Below are 19,298 nucleotides of genomic sequence, written 5' to 3' on the forward strand. Positions count from 1 at the left end.
ACCTATTGTCCACAGAAGTGACCTTTTCTAAATTTTGTTTTACCCATTACATCAGAAAGTACCTAACTAAGATTACTATATAGTTACTTACTAGCATTAGGAACTCGGGATTGTCAAGCAGCCGTCATACGTTATATGTGTTCTATATATAACTCACGCCGCCGCGCCGCCATAGATGCTAATGCATTATTTGAGGAGATGAGCATGTATTACTATGGTGAATGTGGTATTAAAAGAACCGTTATTGCTTTATCTTACTATTTCAGGTATATTTTGTCAGTTATGCGCTCTATTTTTCGCACACGGTGGCCTCAAACAAGAGCAGTGATAAAAATTCTGTAAAAACTGTCACATTTTTATTTTTTAACAGCTTATTATAATTCCACGTACTTTATTTTACTCATATTTCATTAAAATAAAGTAAGATCTATCAAATGACATGAATTTTACCGAAATCGGTTAATGGGCTGATAAGTCATTACTAAATGAACACTGAAAATAGGGGTCATTTTTGCTCCGAATACGTCGTGTCTAGCGCAGAATCAGCGCCATCTATGTCAGCGGCACGTGCTGTTCCGAGTAATGGCTACTTTCTTCTACACATCTGTATCAAAACTATGTTTATAGGTATTATAGTTTCGGAGATATAAGCCGCCGCGCCATAACACTTTTTCGTTACATCGGTTTTTGATCCGAGCCCCTCTACGGGTTTTTAAAGACGTTTACCTACGTTTCACGTCAAAAAAGCAAGATAGGTTATTGTCGCGTGTCGTTTGTAATTTTGGTAATTGTGTAAAAATACTTGAAAGTTAATTTTCATGTTGAATTGATTAACAGTCAGAAAAATATTTTTTATAGATTAAAATTGCCATTCTAAAGACGAAAATGATAATTATGACGTAAATATTAAAACGTACTGAACATAACGAACCTATTTCCGCGTGAAAGTTGGCCCTTTCTGCTGAACATATCCGATAGACGACCACGTAAATCTCGTTTACTGCCAGCGGCACTCATATCCGAATCAGAGCCCTGAAAGGAATTAGTTATAAGCATTGTTAAAATTATGTTCGATTTAATTAGTTAAATGTTGCTTTAGTAAGATTAATTACCTGTGAAACAGTTCCTATAGGTTTGAATTCTACGACCTCAGGATCAGCTTGATCGTCAATGGAGCGAGATTTGGTCAACTTCTTGAGTTTACCGAATATACTCTTCTTTTTCTTTTTCTCTGTTGGTAAAATATCGCTTTGGGCTGATCCGCCAGATAATCGGCTGCAAAATAAATAAGGCAATACAATATACAACATTTAACTTAAACTAGTCTTGAAGTCTCATATTTTATTTAATTATACCAATTAAAGAGCTCGTCTTGGTTACATTTTACATTCTTGGTGCCGTGACCAGGATAGAGTACTCTAACATTTATTCGAGGTCTACGTTACTATGCTATGAAATAAATACCTGTCAAGGCTAGCATCGCGTTGCATTGTGAACAGTCGGCCGTCACCATCACCATCCAAGGATTGCATCGATGACACGCTACTATCATCCACCGTCTTCCATATCACGCTCTGTGGAACAATAAATGCAAGGTAAAGAAAAAGATCGAGTAAGTACAATTGAAAAATTGATTACAGTGGAAACTGGATAAGTGGAACCTGGGTTAGTGGAAAACCTCTTTAAGTGGACCGAAGTTCTCGGTTCCAGTCCCTTGGCAACGAATTACCTCTATAAATGGAATTTTGGGACCTCTATAAGCGGAATCCATTTTTTCGAAAATTTCTTATTTTTACCTCTGTAACTGGAAGCAGCCGTCTTCGAAACCTCTATGAGTGGAATAGCTCTGTATTTTTAATAAACCGTCACACGGAGGGTAGTTTGTTTCGTTAACATTATGGTTCGTGTTTTAACTACGTATTTTGTATGAGTACATACTGGTTGCTCTTGCATAAATAAATATTAGGAGTGATTTTGTTTTTGAAATTTTGAAAATTGTATACGAGTACTGTGGATTATTTACAATATTGCTTTTTTTAAAGTCAGGATTACATACCTATTTTTTGTTAATACATATATGTATATCTACATACATATTTAATAAAAGATGATTATTTAAAGCGGGCCACAGACCATCAGTTTTAACTGCACAGTTTTAACTGTTCAGTCAAACTGTTCAGTTAAAACTTTATCTAAAGCGGGCCACAGACCATCAGTTTTAACTGCGCAGTTTTAACTGTCCAGTCAAACTGTTCAGTTAAAACTGACATCCCTTGTGACTACACACTTTAATTTTTTTAGTTAAGTTATCTTTTTCGCTTGAAGTAGACGTTCGACGGAATCATGGATGACACTTTGGCAGTTATTGGATTATTGTGTATTTAAAAAAAAAGAAGACAAAGAAGGAAAAGAATGTGGTGTAAACATTGGTTATTACAGAGAAAACAATATACGCATAATAATTTACTAAAGGAGATCAGAATTACTCCAAAAGATTATCGTAACTATTTAAGAATGGATGAAAAAACTTATTTGCTTTTGTTCGATTTAGTCACACCTAGAATAATCACCCCCAGCACACCCCCTACCCTCGGGGACTTTTAGTATGTTTATTTGGACACCACAAGGTATGCCTGTACCAATTTTCAAAACTACACGAATTATTTCCGCAGCTTGCCCAAATTCGGCTTAATGTGCTTAGGCTATCTTTACTTTTAACTTTCCACAAGGAAGGTTCAGAATGATATAAATCGATAAATTCTTCTAACCATTCACGTTGATTAGGCATGGTTACAAAGATCGCAATAGAAAACGTGTTCGCTGCAATGAAGATTCGTCAAACTGACAACAAAACAGTTTTTTGCCACAGACCATCAGTTTTAACTGAACAGTTTCAACTGTGCAGTTTTATCTAATGAAATTTTGATTAGATCGTCAGTTCAACTGCACAGTTCAAAGATTTGCCTACACACGTACGTTTTAACTGAACAGTTCGACTGAACAGTTAAAACTGTGCAGTTAAAACTGATGGTCTGTGGCCCGCTTTAGATAAAACTGCACAGTTGAAACTGTTCAGTTAAAACTGATGGTCTGTGGCAAAAAACTGTTTTGTTGTCAGTTTGACGAATCTTCATTGCAGCGAACACGTTTTCTATTGCGATCTTTGTAACCATGCCTAATCAACGTGAATGGTTAGAAGAATTTATCGATTTATATCATTCTGAACCTTCCTTGTGGAAAGTTAAAAGTAAAGATAGCCTAAGCACATTAAGCCGAATTTGGGCAAGCTGCGGAAATAATTCGTGTAGTTTTGAAAATTGGTACAGGCATACCTTGTGGTGTCCAAATAAACATACTAAAAGTCCCCGAGGGTAGGGGGTGTGCTGGGGGTGATTATTCTAGGTGTGACTAAATCGAACAAAAGCAAATAAGTTTTTTCATCCATTCTTAAATAGTTACGATAATCTTTTGGAGTAATTCTGATCTCCTTTAGTAAATTATTATGCGTATATTGTTTTCTCTGTAATAACCAATGTTTACACCACATTCTTTTCCTTCTTTGTCTTCTTTTTTTTTAAATACACAATAATCCAATAACTGCCAAAGTGTCATCCATGATTCCGTCGAACGTCTACTTCAAGCGAAAAAGATAACTTAACTAAAAAAACTAAAGTGTGTAGTCACAAGGGATGTCAGTTTTAACTGAACAGTTTGACTGGACAGTTAAAACTGCGCAGTTAAAACTGATGGTCTGTGGCCCGCTTATGAAATTTTGATTAGATCGTCAGTTCAACTGCACAGTTCAAAGATTTGCCTACACACGTACGTTTTAACTGAACAGTTCGACTGAACAGTTAAAACTGTGCAGTTAAAACTGATGGTCTGTGGCCCGCTTTAAAGCGACATTACTAGTATCCAGAACCTCTATTAGCGAGAGCCTCTGTAAGTGAGAAAACGTTTTATTTAAACCTGGTTAAGTGGAAAACTGGATAAATGGAAAACCTGGATAAGCGAAACTAAACAGCCGGTCCCTTGCGATTCCACTTATCCAGTTTCCACTGTATTACGTCCAATTAACTGACGGTTCGTGATTTACCTATAAATGCCGTGATATTTTTTAATAAAAAAAGCATGGGTCTAAATTTAGTTTTATGTTTTTTTTAATAGCTAAGTATAATGCAATTAAACCAACTTTTAAGTACCGTCGGTGTGCTGACTTATGGTACGGTTGGCTAGTAGTTATGTTTACCTGGTCTTTGGTAGTCTGTTCCAGCGAAACGGACCGCTTTTTGAGCGATGGGGCGCGGGACGGAGTTCGCGACGAAGGCGTCACAGACAAGGTGTCCCTCGGTTCTGTCGACATCGCCCTGGAGCAAAAGTTGGAAAGTTAGACAAGTTCAGAATGCATAGTTGTATCAATTGATTGCACATTAGACATATACTCGTAGTTGGAGCAACGACACAGAGGCACGTGCCAGCTTGACGATAAGGCGACGCAAGATAACCGACCACGATCTTGGACGAATGATACAAAATAATGAATAATTAAAAATATAAGTCGCTCTCCGGCGTGGTCGACCACGATAGGGACGTGGATGACTGAGGGCTGATACAAATGTTCAACTCTACGTACTGTCTCTAGCTGGGATGCTGACAGCGCGCCACTGCCTCAGGTCTGGTTGCATCTGCGCTTTTCGGCGTGGCCGACCGCGACCGGGGCTTGTGTCTTGATATAAATTTTCAACTACGTACCGTCTCTGACTGGCCTGCTGGCGGCGCGTGCGCTCAGCGATACGTGAGGCGCGCAGGTCGTCGGTGAGGCGGCGCAGGCGCGAGGCGGTGGCGGCCGCTGCCTCTGCGGTGGTTGATTCTGCGCTCTCAGGCGTCCCCGACCTCGACCGGGACTTGGATGACTGGGGAGTGATATAAATGTTCAACTACGTACCGTCTCTGGCTGGCCTGCTGGCGGCGCGTGCGCTCAGCGATACGTGAGGCGCGCAGGTCGTCGGTGAGGCGGCGCAGGCGCGAGGCGGTGGCGGCCGCTGCCTCTGCGGTGGTTGATTCTGCGCTCTCAGGCGTCCCCGACCTCGACCGGGACTTGGATGACTGGGGAGTGATATAAATGTTCAACTACGTACCGTCTCTGGCTGGCCTGCTGGCGGCGCGTGCGCTCAGCGATACGTGAGGCGCGCAGCTCGTCGGTGAGGCGGCGCAGGCGCGCGGCGGTGGCGGCCGCTGCCTCTGCGGTGGTTGCTTCTGCGCTCTCCGGCGTCCCCGACCTCGACCGGGACTTGGATGACTGGGGAGTGATATAAATGGTCAACAAAGTTGTTTTTAAATTGCATTAGCTTTTATATGACCTGCTCTGTTGTTGATTTTGATTGCTTTCGCTAGAGATAAGGTGCCGGTAGCTTTGACCTGAAAACATCTCATGCTTATACAATAATTATATTGCAATGCTCATGCAATACTTAGTTTTTTACTATTAGTATTTTTTTATGTCTGCATGTATTTTCTCTATATGTATGTACTATATACCGTGTTTTTATTGAATTCCGTTAACTTCGGGGTATGGTTAAGTACGTTTAAGAGAACTAAATGGCATAGTTATATCTCAAAAAAAATTAATTTTTTTTTTGCTTTTTTTAGAAAAAAAATTATGTTTAAAAACTAATTAAATGTAGCATATAGCGTTGTTGTAACATGGGCATTACATTTAACTCAACTAAACAATTGAAATCTGTGACATATCAATGTCATTTCGTACATCGATCGACCGAGATTGTACTTAAGTTTAGTAGCAAATGTATGAACTCATTCTAAACACTAATCAATATGTAAACCGGCCCTAAGGCAAGAGTACACACTTGTAGAGGCCTTAGAGGAAAAAAATAAATTATTGATTATCTCCGAAATGGAGTTAATTAGAATATCGGTGTCTTTGAGAAAGTTACTTGATTTAAGCTCAGGAATGCACCCTTGAAATTAACGGAAATCAAAAAAAACATGGTGTATATAATTTTGGGGCTAAATAATACATGTATTTTCTTTCTTTCTAGTGTAGATCATTTCAATTCTTGCTCTATTTTATACTTCTTAGGGCCGTTACGTCATGTATAAAAATATTCGGGGAAATTATACATTATGTATTTATATATATACATCTCCTTTTAAATCCTTTGTATCCATTTAAATTAGGTGGTTATTAAAGTAACTGTTTTTTTTTGTTCTACCTAAGCGTGAGACTTACCCGGTTCCTTCTAGGTGGCGTAGGTGTCATCAAATTCTTCTCCGGCTTCACTGGAATAGGTTCTTTGAAGAGGTTAGGGCTCTGCTTCATCAGGTCGTCAATCGTTTCCAGCAGTTGCGTTATTGTTTTGTCATCCTCCTGTTAGTATTATCATTAGTAAGTTTAGGGACTTAGTATTAGAAATACGAGGTTAGGAATAGAAAGTTAGGATATAAAGTAGATAAGTATTTTGGGTGTTATTTTTCCAGATCTCGCGAGGCTTTTAATACATAAATATAGATATATAGCTATAAACTTCTAGAGGGTTTAGAGTAGACCACTGAAAACAACATTTCCTAAATTCGTTCACCATTTCTAAAACTTGTGATCTTCTGCGGTTGGCTCTTATTCTCAACAGTTTGTCCTGGTTTAACAATTGTTTCCTCCATATCCCAGAGATTCTCGATCCCCAAATCTATTTTATTCTAAAGCTAAAGTTATTTTCATATCGTCGTACAATGAGAAATATGTTACATAGACCAGACCTGTTGTGCTCGCTTGAGAGATGCGACCAGCAGCTTGTTCTGGTCACGGTCGCGGTCGTGGCGCTCCTTGTCTCTACGCAGCTTTTCATTGGCTGTGCGCAGTTTAGCGTGCGCGTCGCGAAGTTCCAGCAAGTCGCATTGTAGCTCCGTAACCTGCCAGATAAAAATGTACATTACATTAATATGCTGATCGGTTGCGAATCACCATTGTCTGACAAAAGCAGAGGAGGTGATGAGTGGCTGTAAAATTGCTATGTTGTATGCTAGTCGATTTGACTGATTTGTGATTAATGCAAGGTGAACTTATAGTAGTTACAGTATTATTAAATAGTAATATTTTTGATGTCAAGTACCTTCTTCTTCGCTTCCTCAGTCTCTTCTTCGGTGGTCCTCTTCAATTGATCAATTCTTCGTTTCATGTCTAACCTCTCCTTATCTCTTTCGCGTTCCACCTGGAAATGTTGGCAACCATAGTAAATAAGTTCAAATTCATGCAGTTATTATAAGTTGATATGGTTCAAAATCAACTGGAGCGAGTTGTTACCTCGAATAGCGTCTGCCGTAAATCTCTAGCGAGCGTGGAAGTTTCTTGTAACAATCTTTGTTGTTCGTCTCTCTCTTTATGCCATGCAAGCTCCATCCGCGTCGCTAAACCAGCTATACGGGCTCGCCCAGACGAAAGCAACCTGTCTTCTTCATACTGTAAAAAGAAATCAATCATTATTAATTACATACTTAAAAAATAAATTGCCCAGTGTACACAGCCTACGAGTGTACGGCAATGATCTTTGATTCTTTTGGTTGTCGGCAACGTTTAGTAAGGCGAGACTAAGATAATATTTGGAAAGGATGCTCAGCTGTTGGTCCCAGTTGTCATCTCTAATAAAGGTTGTCATCTCTGACCAAGATCGGCATAACAAACGCCAGTTGAAAAGTTCACTTGCCAATACCTAAACCCTATAAAATATAGTGGTTTTGAAGGTAGGAAGTTCACATGAAAGACGCAAACTAGCGTGTGTCGGTTTATTTTCTGAAAGTTGAAATAATGTAAGATTGCCTTCCCCGCTGTGTATAAAATCCGAATAAGGCTTTTGGTGAAAAGAGTAATCAAATTGAAAAGAGAAAATGTCACGTTACCTCATTTAGCTTCGATTGCATCTCTGCCATGCGCACTTCAGCCGAAGACTTCTCGCTAATGAGTTCTGTGTTAAGTTTAGATGCGTTCAGTCTGGACTCACAGAGCTCGTCCTCGAGACACGCCACTTGTTGTTCTAATGTCGCTAACTTTGTGCGATACTCCTCCTGAAAGTAAATAAAAATGTAATAAGTTGCAAGGTCTTTTTCGGCATAGTTCCTTTTTGATTGACAATAAGCTAGAGGCCTATATCCTCGTAAAGCTATCAAGACGACTCATATCTGTTTTCTTGATGATCTTCGATCACCTTATAGAGATATAAGCATGGTCTAAGCAAAACGCGAAATGCACGCAAAATTATTTCTTGGATTTTCTAGTGACAACTAGTAAAGTTCATAAGTTCGGTGCATTTAGAGCCATCAAGTTTTAGTGATGAATTTCTAATCACTTTTAGCAATGTCAACGCTGAATGATGTTGACCATAAAATACACTAAGAATCATGTCAATTGAAATGGTTACCTCGTCAGTGCTAGATATGGAAGTCCTCTTTGCGCGTGCGTTCTTGTCGCCGTTCTTAATTTCGTTCATTGACTTTTGGGCTGCATCCAGCATTTGTTTGTAATTGTCTCGTTCACGCTTGAATCTCGATACCTAGAACATCACACAGTAGTAGCGGTTGACCAAAATCAGCTGCAAATGGTGTTAAAGGTATGAAAATCGGCACGATTAATCTTTAGGCCATTTGAATCAATTTGACCCGTAGCACCAAAAAATAAAAACAAACGGAAAGGAGTTATGACTTCATCTTTTTTTGTATGGAAAAAAAAAATGTTCAGAAACCTATCGTGTATGGAATTAAATGAAAGGGCGTATTGAGCCGGTTCTAAAAATATATCACATTATTATATTTCCGTCACTTGCATTCAATTAAAATAAAAATAATTTTCAAAACATACCAAGTTTGGGCTCCTCCAGATACGAAACCGTTGAATTATTTTTTGCAAAATATACCTCAAGTAATACCCAATATCCTCATATCTAACCCCAAGAAATTAATTTCGAAAATATTTAGTTTTAGTATTATTTTTTAAATGTTTATTATTACAAATTGTAATCTATCAATCCATCAATGAAACGGCCTCCTAGCCTAGTCGATAGTGACCCTGCCTATGAAGCAAGAGGTCCCAGGTTCGAATCCTGGTAAGGGCATTTATTTGTGTGTTCATCATCATCATCACACAAATAAATGCCCATATACAAATATATACAAGCCCTGGTAAGGGCATTTATTTGTGTGATGATGATGATGAACACGCAAATAAATGCCCTTACCAGGATTCGGACCTGGGACTGCCTGCTTCATAGGCAGGGTCACTATCGACTAGGCTAGGAAGCCATTTCATTGATAGATTGACAGATCACAATTTGTAATAATAAAAGAAATTAAAATAATACTAAAACTAAATATTTTCGAAATTAATTTCTTGGGGTTAGATATGAGGATATTGGGTATTACTTGAGGTATATTTTGAAAAAAATAATTCAACGGTTTCGTATCTGGAGGAGCCCAAACTTGGTATGTTTTGAAAGTTATTTTAATTTTAATTGAATGCAAGTGACGGAAATATAATAATGTGATATATTTTTAGAACCGGCTCAAAATGCCCTTTCATTTAATACCACACACGATAGGTTTCTGAACAATTTTTTTTATTTTTCCATACAAAAAAAAGATGACGTCATAACTCCTTTTCGTTTTTTTTTTTTTGGTGCTACGGGTCAAATTGATTCAAATGGCCTAAAGATTAATCGTGCCGATTTTCATACCTTTAACACCATTTGCAGCTGATTCCCGAATTTCAGGTTGTACCGCTATCGCTAACAGCCCTAACAGGGATAAGAATATAAATAAGGTCGTTAAATCTCCGCTTGTCAAACATAATCCGTAATCTATAAATTGGTTTTGGAACAACATGGTGCCTATAAGAAACCCATATGTGAGTTTCCTACTGTTGGGCAAAGGCCTCCCCTTGTCCCCATCCTCTTTCTAAAATTATGTTTAAATAAAAATAAAAAGTCACCTGATTTTGCAAGGACTTGAGTTCATCTCTCATGGTGTTCATTTGGCCATCATATCGCGTCTTGGTGTCGGTGATTTCGGCCTTCCTTGCTTTTTCAGCTTGCTCCAGTCTCGATTGCAGGTTCGTCAACTCCTGTTCTAATTCTGCATTCTCAGTTGTCAAGTTCCTCTGTATCTTGGATACTCTCTCATAGTCTTCCAGCATTTGTTTAGCTTCTTCCAACTGCAATCCCAGAAAAGATTTCCATTGCAATGTAAATACTATTATAGGAAACTTCTTTCGGAAAGTTCATAAAAATATACTTTGTAGAATGGTGATCCTAAACTATTTCCTTTATGATCAATTAGGTAAAAATGTTTTAACTCTGTTATATAGAATAGTAAAAATTCTGACACAAAACAAGGAAATTTGGTATTTTCCGACCTCCTTCTTAGTCGCGTCTTGTTGGTGTATCAACACGTCGCGATTTTCTTGAGCAGTTTTCAATTCTCGCTCCCGTTGATCGAGGCGAGCTTGCAGGCGCGCGCGCTCTACTTCCCAGCCGCCGCCGCAGAGACGCTCTTGAAGGGACGAAATCTCGCTCTAAAATAAACCATCGTCGGTCAATACATATGTTTCCAGTAGTAGATAAAAAACAGCCCAAGCCACTCTCGTATTGCAGCAGTGAAGTGATCGGGAAGATGTTTCCGATTATATTTTCTCGTATTCGTTTTATGTAAGTCATTATTCATTAATTTATTGTGAGGCTAGAGTCTGGCTAGCCAAAAATTGTTGACAGATATTTCGTTGTTGTATCACCAATTGTCGATTTATGTCATTCATTCAAATTGTTTGCGGTTTTTATGGGGTTTATTTTAAATAATATTAATAATTTCTATGCTGAGTGAGGTTCACAAACTATTATTTAAGCTCGTAAATAATTACGACAATGTGCGAAGTCGACGTGTAGCGTTGTATAATGAAAAAGTGCAATGTTTACAACTTCTAACCAAATGTAAACAAAATACGAGGTTGGTGCTCTATAAATATTTTGATACTTTAAGTACTAGTTCTAACATTTGCCGATTACTTTGATTAAGTACGTGAATTTATTAATGCCTGAATCTCATAAATAGGACAAGTGTATAAAGAAACGGATAAATTAAAAGTTCTGAAAAATATCTATAAAATCTAAATATTGGAACGTAAACATGTGTGTTTGTCGTTGACTGTACTTTAAATAGTGGTAGAAATTATGTGAGCTGACTTTGAGTGCACTTAAACGTTTATTTAGCTTATTTCCTTAGGTACCTTATTTGTGCACAGAATATCAAAGATATTGTCTAGTATCAAAACTATAATTCCTACTACACAAAGTGTGACCAGCCCAAGATTTTTTGAATTTCCCGCCAATAATTTAGGTAAAATTTCAGTAGCCAGACTTTAATATTATACTTAAATTTCTGGTTACGTACTTGCAATTCCGACTTCTCTTTGGTCCACGCAGAAGACTGCTTTTCATAGTTATCTTGCATTGTTTTTAACTCCGTTAAAGTCGTGCTTAGTTCTTTTTGCACGTGCATCAATTCACTGAAAATTATTATAATTTATAAATTTTATTATACTAAATCTGTCACAATTAAACTAGATAGAATTCAAAAAAAATATTTGTATGATTTACCCCTGCGCTTGTTCCTTTTCAACCGTCAGTCTTGCTTTAGTAACTACATGCTCTTCTTCTAGCATTTCGTATTTACCCGTCAACTCTTCATACTCTGCCTTTTCTACAGCTAGCGAATGTTCTAATTCTGAAATTTCAAAGTGATAAAAATGTAGTACTATGTCACCTTCAATTATAAAAATATTAGGCGATTAATGTTCATAAAGTATTACTTTTGACAGTTTCCTCATACTCTTGCTTGAGATCAGATATCCTTTTGGCGCCCGCGCCAGAGCTTTGTTCCAGAACCTTTAGTTTCCCTTTCAGTGTTGCTAATTCAGCTTCTTTGTTCTTATTGTCCTTATCATGAGTAATTCGCATTCTCTCCAGTTTTTTACGTTCAGCCTGTACATTTGTAAAACTTTTAATCCAATGTTCAAATTAAGTATCACATTGCTACAATGCATAGTGGATGAACTTACCTGTAGGTCGGTATCGAATTCAGATGCTTTACTTTCCCAGTAACTGGCATCCTTCTTTTGAGATTGTATCTTATTTTCAAGGTCTTTTCTTTCATTCTGTGCCTTTGCTAAGTCAGATTTAAGTGAAGAGGTTTCCGCTTGCAATGAGGATAACTCGTTCTCCGCTTTACTTAGGTCTCGTTTTGCCTTTTCTAATTCGTCCTCCTTCTGTTGAAGCTCCTTTGTAGTCTTTTCAACCTTTTCTTGCAAGTGAGCAATTTCTACGGCAGTTACAGCTTCGTCGTATTTTTGATTTGATGTTTCTCGAAGCGCGTCCTCCTGAATAACCCAGTCACAAAATAATAAGAATTATAGAATAAAGAGAGACAATCACAGGTTAGCTATTGAAAAGTATGATTTCTAAAAGTCGCAAAACCAAATGTCGAAGATCAGAACAAATTTTAATCAATGTCTAATTTCATCTCTGTTAACACTTTGACTACCGAGAACCCGCCTGGTAGGCACTCGTAATGTTTGCTCAGATGCCGGACAACCCGCCCAGCGGGTTGTTTTGTACGCAGATATAGACGACCGGTTACTGGGGTAGTGCGCCGTTTTTTGCCCGGTTGCGAAAGTGTTAAACAAAGATATAGAAAGCCTAATATTGTGATTTCTTATAACAAAATATGTTAATTCATAATGCCTACATTGTAAATTCTCAATGAGCGAATTTCGTCTAGATAGAACCAGACTTGGATTTCTGATTAATGTGAGTAATTTTAGAACCCAAAATGATGGTTTATCATTATTAATTATGTTTTACGACTATTTGAGATTTCATATTTGAATAGCTAACCAAATTACGTGGGTGCTTTAGGTGTCGCAACTTGGTACAAAGATATACATCTGCAAATAAACAGGATTGTAGTGCTCGTGCAAAAACCATGCTCAGTGTTTTTGTGAAAAACAGGCAGGTAAATAGTGTACTATTGGAATTTCTAAAGGACAACTATTCAGGACGCTATATTTCGTGCAGTGGCAATTGGGTCCACTCCAATCATCATTTAAGTACCAGCTGCTTTATATGGATATCTTTAGCTGCTACAGTTGATTCTAAATGGGTGATTTTACTTTCGTAGTCGATCTTCATTTCTCTCATGTTGGTTTCTAAGTCTATAAGTTTGCTTTCACTTTGAAACAGTTTTGTTTGTATTTCGTCTTTTTCGCTTGTAAATTCTACAGATAAACGTCTATGGGAGCTGGCGAGGGCTTCAGTTTGCTCCTTTTCCTCTGATAGCTGACATAAAAAACACGTTTCTTTAAAATAAATTTAAACTGAAGGGACTCAAGCGACAGTTCCCTTTGCACGATAACGTTTATTGCCAACGTGTTATTCCAGCCAAGGATTCATTTGTACATCATGCGTACATGAAGGATGAATGATATAATTATACGTCAGCGTTAAACGGTGCCGCGCTAGAAGTCTATTGATGGATAAGTTTTGTTAGTTGTTTCGATCGATTATTTGAAACTATTAGGTACCTCTTTCTCTAATTTTGAAACACGTTCTTTTCGAGATGCCAGCATTTTCTCTGCTCTCTTATATTTTTCTTCGGCTTCCTTTAATTTCTTTTCATACTCATTAATTTTCTTTGTTTTATCACCAACCTGCAATGAAACATGTTAAACATTAATAATAAATATACACATGATTATTTTTATCAATATTTTATAGTATAATTAAAAAGTGGAGAAACAAAAAATTACAAAGATAATCGCTACAAATCACCTCTTTTAGCAATTTGTCTTTGTCTTGTTCTAGCTTACTAATGTTTTCTACTTGTTTCTTAAGTTTGTCTATTTCTTTATCTTTAGAATCCATTTCCTTTTTGAGATCTTCAATCTTTTTCCGGCAATCTGCCATTGCTATTTGTTGAGTACTAGAGTTTTCTGTAACAAAATAATTCAATATATATCAGCTGCTATTGACTGAATTATATAATTTAATGTTAAGTTGCATACTCAGGTCATCGGTTAATTTATTTATTTTTGCTTCCAATTCTTTCTTTTCTTCTTTCAGGGATTTTAGTTCATTTGTGGCTTTGTTTTTAGTTTGCTCAATGGTTTTACATTTCTCAGTTAAACTTGATTTCTCTGCCTCTAACTTTTTATTGAGATCCTTCATATTAGCAATTTCAGTTTGTAACCTATTTTTTTCGTTTGTGAAATCTGATTCGTTTTTATTCAATCTTGATTTAGCTTCCTCAATATCTTTTTCCAATTGTGTTTTTGCATTTATCGTGTTCTCTGAGAGGCCAGCATTTTTCATTACCACGTATAATTCTCCTGTGAAATCAAATAAATGCCATTAGTATTAGCAACAAAATTATGCGAAATATGTTTATAATTTTATTATTACTTACCGATTTCATTCTCAAGCTCCTCAACCATCTTCTTCATTTGTAGTTTCGTAGTCAAATCCGTTAATTTCTTTGGTGTGCGTGGCTTGAACGACTTAATGGCGTCTTCCTTAAGAGCTTTCAAGGATGCTTGAAGTTTCGCATTTTCTTTCTCCAACTGGTAAACATTATATGAATGATTTTGGGCGCAAATCATTATAATATACAGAGTGATTTTGTTTTGTTAGGTTAGACCATACTTTGAGGGGTACTCTTTTACTATGGGGCCAACCCGAGAATCGCAAAAATAATTTGCTGTCTCTTAGATTTTATAATATTTTAAACTTTCGCGTTTTAAATACATATTAACTCACATTATAGACGGGTCTAACGCGAATTATATTCAATTACCTTTATTTACCGACGTTTCCACGTTACCACGTTTAGGTTTCAACGTTACCGTCTATAATGAGGGCTCTTAGATTTTGTCCGTTTTATCTATGGAACAGCAGATGTTTTTTTTTACGATTTTGGGGTTGGCTCTATAGCAAAGGTTGTTCAGTATGACCCACCCCTCATCTCATAATATAGTCAAGTATAACAAAATCATTCTGTATACATATAGGTAGGTTAGGTTACGTATTACGTACATAGTTACATACGTTATATATATTTATTTAAATAAATTAATGTAAGTATGTGATATGTTTACCTATTTTTTATATATTTACTTACCTTGCTGACGGTTAATTTTAATCTGTCTAACTCGTCTTGCTTCACTTTTAGAGCATCACTATCTTTTTTAGTAATTTCGCCACCGAAACGAACTTTCTTTTCCGTTTTATCATCTGCATCTTTATTGTTTTCCAGTTCTTTTATTTTTGTTAGGGCTTCCTTTAGTTCACTTTCCAGTTTGCTAACCTTTGTTGCAGCTTGTTCAGATGATTTTTCGGACCTTAACGTCCTTGTGTTTTTAAATAGCTACGAAGTAAACATTAATGTTCGGGTCATTAGACAGTATAAGGAATGTTATAGAAATTGTATCACATATTGAAGACATAGTTGTTGACATATTTACATACGAACATTGCAATATTTGCAAGTTAAATAAAGTAGTAAGTATACCTGTAATTTCTTATTTTCAGCTTGTAGTTTTTCATTGTCAGCTTCCAAGCTCTGCGTTTTTGATCTAAGAACGGTGGCTTCTTGCTCAATCACTTGCAGTTGTCTCTTCAAATCGACAGTTTGTTGATCGTTACTACCGTCCAAGGACCTGACATAATAGATCGTTAAAAGTATTAAGAAGGCATTAGTATTACCTGATACTTTTTGATATTAATCCACGCAGCAAACTTACTTGCTCTTCATTAATGATGCTTTTGGTTTCTTTTGCATTAAACTGATTTCAGCGTGTAACCTTTCGCAATCTCTTTCCTTTTCAATAAGCTTCTTTCTTAGTTCTGCTATTTCGTCCTCAAGTACCTGGTAAATATTTCATGTTATAATTTGTGATCGTTCTGATGTTATAGTTACAGTGTCGGTAGAGCATATTAATTATGTGATAATAATAATACGGAAAGTACGCATATCTACCTTTACTTTTTCTTCAGCTAAGTTGTTGCCCTTTGGTGCATTTCGCCTTAGACCGAATGATGAGTTCGTATTATTTGTGGTTTTCGTGGCAGATGCAGCAACTTTATCCGTTAGTTCTTTTACTTGTTTCTTCAAGGAATCTCGGTCTTGTTCTAATTCTTCTACTTTACGCCGCAAAACCGCAGCTTCCTTATAAATAATACGTATTTTAAAAACTGTTTTTTTTTTGTAATATATATCATATTTTGTAACACTTACTTACCTGTTCATTGAGTTCAAGAAGAATACGTAACTCAGCGGGATCTTCTTCATCGGATATTCCTTCATCTTTTTCATTTGGAGCTTCAATAGAAAGTCTATTCGGCGGAGGCGTTGGTGATAGCTTGCGGCCCGCTGCGAATTAGGAATATAATATTATTTTGAAAATTATTAATCGGTTCGAGATAACAAAAGACAAAGCAATAATAATGTTACTAAATTCAGTTGGTTAATGCTGTTACATTATGTTCGTTAAGGGCACTCACAATCTTAAAACCCATAAGCTCAATGGAAAACAAATCGAGTATAATAATTACACAATAGGTACACTGAATTCAGCATAATATGGTATCACTGAACTGAACTGGAGAAAATGGCTACCATCGAAACGTATGTTGATATTATCGATAAAGCGTGTTAGTAAAATTTGAAAACTAGGAGATCCGGCTAAGAAGTTCGAGAGCGAAGGAGTTGTTGGTGATTGGTTATTCAGAGATGCAGTTGGGTGGCGTCAGGGAAGTGGCGATACACAAACTAAATGGTTGTTTTATAACATATAGTATAGTTTGACATACTTCTGGCTTTGGTAGCCATTTTCTTCAGCTGTTGAAGCAAAGTTTCATTGTCGTCCTCGACCCGTGATGCTGTTTTACGCAAGTTATTTGCCTGAAAATATTCGTTAGTTTATCATTATTGTACATTTGGAATCTCATGGAGATCTTCTTTTACATCTGCATTACAGGGATGTAGGTTAAAAACAAAGAGGTCACTTTAAACAAAAACAACATTTACATTTCGGGGAAAAACAATATATACCTATTGTTGGTAATCTTACTGCCAATGGATTAAATATGGAGACAAAGGGGAAGGACAGAGGACTTGCTGACGTATCTGCTGGAGTTTTGTCTGGCTCAAGTGGAGGACTGTCAGACTTATCTTTTGAGTGGCTCTTTACAATACTACTTCCTTCCTCACTATTGTTTTCATTTACTTTAACAACAGGCAAGTCGAGATCGTATACTTCAAGATTATCTGTCATAGTTCCTTCATGAAATACCATAATTGGCTCGAATTGTGTACTAGCATCAACGCAGTTTAATAGGAAACTTGTAACTTGTTGACCTTTATCGCTGATTATCTGGTTTGGCGTTTGTACACTAGCATTTCGGACTTTCGGTTTTGTTGTTTGAGTTCCATTCTCTCTGAACCCATCTGTCTGTATACATTTATTTTTCATAAACGGTGCTTCGGTCTGAGCGGCAGTGTCGAGGGTTTCAATACCGCATTGTGTACTTGAATCAAGTGTTATAACACGAGTTTCAGTTGCTACATCGTGAACCATTATTAAATCCGTCTGACATCCTTGGGAAAAACATTGTAAATGATCTTGAGGTGCCTGCGTAGTTTGATTAACTCCAATGGACAAGTGGTCTACATCTAAAGCGGAGATAGATTTATTTAGCGCGAGTTGCATTTCAAGTATGCGAAGTCTTTGGTTTGTGTTTTCATCGAGGGATTCTTTGGTGGATGTATTGGAAGGGATGAGATCAGGATGAGATGATTGGATGATGACTTTGGGTGGCGGCGGTATTCTTCTGCCACCGAAGCGTTGCCGATATCGGCTAGCCTGTTCGAAGACAAAATATGTTCGTGACTACATTTAATTTATTGATCGTCAATAATAATCAATATCTATTCGAGTAGGTGGTCTGTTGCAGTTAACGGCACAGTAGTCGAGGTTAATTATTTATCGAAAGCTGGTCTAACATTTGTCTATTTGCGTCGCCGCATGACTAAGCCGCACGTTGGCTCGGTGCCAGTTGGCGACTCTCGAGAGCTAATGCCCTATTAAATGCAATTGTTCCCCCGTAAAACCAACTGATTGGTTTAATAAGTGGAACCGGCTTTAAACCGTTAACGAGTCGTAAATTATTGGCAGTCAAATATTTGTCAGAAACCAAACCAGATAAGGATATTTGATAGAATGATTTTTAGTTACAGAATGGAACGCCGCCAAAAAGCCGCTCCCATACATATGAAGTCAATGCATTAATTGCGGCTCACTCTCTCATTACGCAAAATGTGAAACGTAAACACACATTGGACCAAGAAATTAAACACGTGGAAAAACACCCTTACTAAGAGTTTTATTTTTGTCGCATCGTCCCTTTGTACAAGTTGTAATATAAATTTTTGATTCGCTATTGGCATCTTTCTTTCAACAGTTATCTAGCTAGACGAACCAAACAATTCCAAATTCCATAAGTTTGTGTTGTTTTTTCACTTCTAAAAATAGGCACTTTCAATAATCATAAGCAGAACAGCTTAATGCCTTAAGAACATTGCCATCGGTCTTAAGTATACCGAAGAGCCCCACCAAACTGACGAAAGTGGTTCAAATTTTACTTCCAGTACGTATTTGACCGTTTTTACCCAAATAAACATGATTAACTGCAAATAAAATAAAAGCTTGTATATAAGAAATTACCTCCTCTTCTGCATTTTTGAGTTGCTCGCGTAAGTCGGCCTCGCGCTCGAGCGAGTCCTGCAGGTCTCGCAGCAGCTGCGCCGGGTCCTCCTGGCTCCCGCCGCGGGTCATCATGGCGCGGGACACCTTTTGCTGTGGTAAGAGCTTTGTTAAGATTCGATACTCATTGCTTAATATGCAGTTGTCGTATTATTTAATAAAGAATAACTGATTTGCAAGACCGAAGTGATCCCATAAGTATTCCGTGAACAAAGTTTTCAACGGAACAGTAAAATGAACAAATTAATACCAGACCGGCGGATTTGAATTCAGCCTGGGTTGTCGAATTGCGAAAAAAAAAATACCAGCCACATATTGCGTTATTTCTCGAGACCTCTATAATGGAACGATAGGTTAGGGTATCCTAATAATGGCAAAAAAGGTGAGAAAGGAGCCGCAGCAGTGTTGCATTTTATTAGAGTTAAAATTT

The 19,298-nt window shown here is 37.3% G+C and overlaps 1 protein-coding gene across 5 annotated transcripts in view; it reads right to left on the reverse strand.

Moving 5' to 3' along the window:
• Positions 1-19,298, reverse strand: part of LOC134680056 (myosin-11) — a 54,099-nt gene that overhangs the window by 5,689 nt on the left and 29,112 nt on the right. The window contains exons 11-39 of one of the 5 annotated variants that reach the window (XM_063539061.1): positions 18,830-18,961; positions 17,158-17,968; positions 16,346-16,476; positions 16,084-16,272; positions 15,848-15,972; positions 15,616-15,763; positions 15,226-15,471; positions 14,515-14,668; positions 14,114-14,437; positions 13,881-14,041; positions 13,634-13,759; positions 13,164-13,388; positions 12,113-12,430; positions 11,864-12,035; positions 11,652-11,778; positions 11,446-11,560; positions 10,415-10,573; positions 9,992-10,213; positions 8,430-8,561; positions 7,912-8,076; positions 7,319-7,474; positions 7,128-7,226; positions 6,775-6,927; positions 6,251-6,388; positions 5,139-5,299; positions 4,250-4,367; positions 1,465-1,574; positions 1,113-1,275; positions 932-1,032 (exon numbers count right to left, since the gene is read on the reverse strand). In XM_063539061.1, the coding sequence (XP_063395131.1) occupies positions 932-1,032; positions 1,113-1,275; positions 1,465-1,574; positions 4,250-4,367; positions 5,139-5,299; positions 6,251-6,388; positions 6,775-6,927; positions 7,128-7,226; positions 7,319-7,474; positions 7,912-8,076; positions 8,430-8,561; positions 9,992-10,213; positions 10,415-10,573; positions 11,446-11,560; positions 11,652-11,778; positions 11,864-12,035; positions 12,113-12,430; positions 13,164-13,388; positions 13,634-13,759; positions 13,881-14,041; positions 14,114-14,437; positions 14,515-14,668; positions 15,226-15,471; positions 15,616-15,763; positions 15,848-15,972; positions 16,084-16,272; positions 16,346-16,476; positions 17,158-17,968; positions 18,830-18,961 (5,381 nt within the window). Of the gene's footprint in view, positions 1-931; positions 1,036-1,112; positions 1,276-1,464; positions 1,575-4,249; positions 4,368-5,138; positions 5,300-6,250; positions 6,389-6,774; positions 6,928-7,127; positions 7,227-7,318; positions 7,475-7,911; positions 8,077-8,429; positions 8,562-9,991; positions 10,214-10,414; positions 10,574-11,445; positions 11,561-11,651; positions 11,779-11,863; positions 12,036-12,112; positions 12,431-13,163; positions 13,389-13,633; positions 13,760-13,880; positions 14,042-14,113; positions 14,438-14,514; positions 14,669-15,225; positions 15,472-15,615; positions 15,764-15,847; positions 15,973-16,083; positions 16,273-16,345; positions 16,477-16,916; positions 17,008-17,157; positions 17,969-18,829; positions 18,962-19,298 lie in introns of all 5 variants that reach the window. The other 4 variants (XM_063539060.1, XM_063539063.1, XM_063539062.1 and 1 more) reach the window with 4 other exon arrangements.

The sequence above is a fragment of the Cydia fagiglandana genome, chromosome 3 (genome assembly GCF_963556715.1).
Source record: "Cydia fagiglandana chromosome 3, ilCydFagi1.1, whole genome shotgun sequence".
Taxonomy (NCBI): domain Eukaryota; kingdom Metazoa; phylum Arthropoda; class Insecta; order Lepidoptera; family Tortricidae; genus Cydia; species Cydia fagiglandana.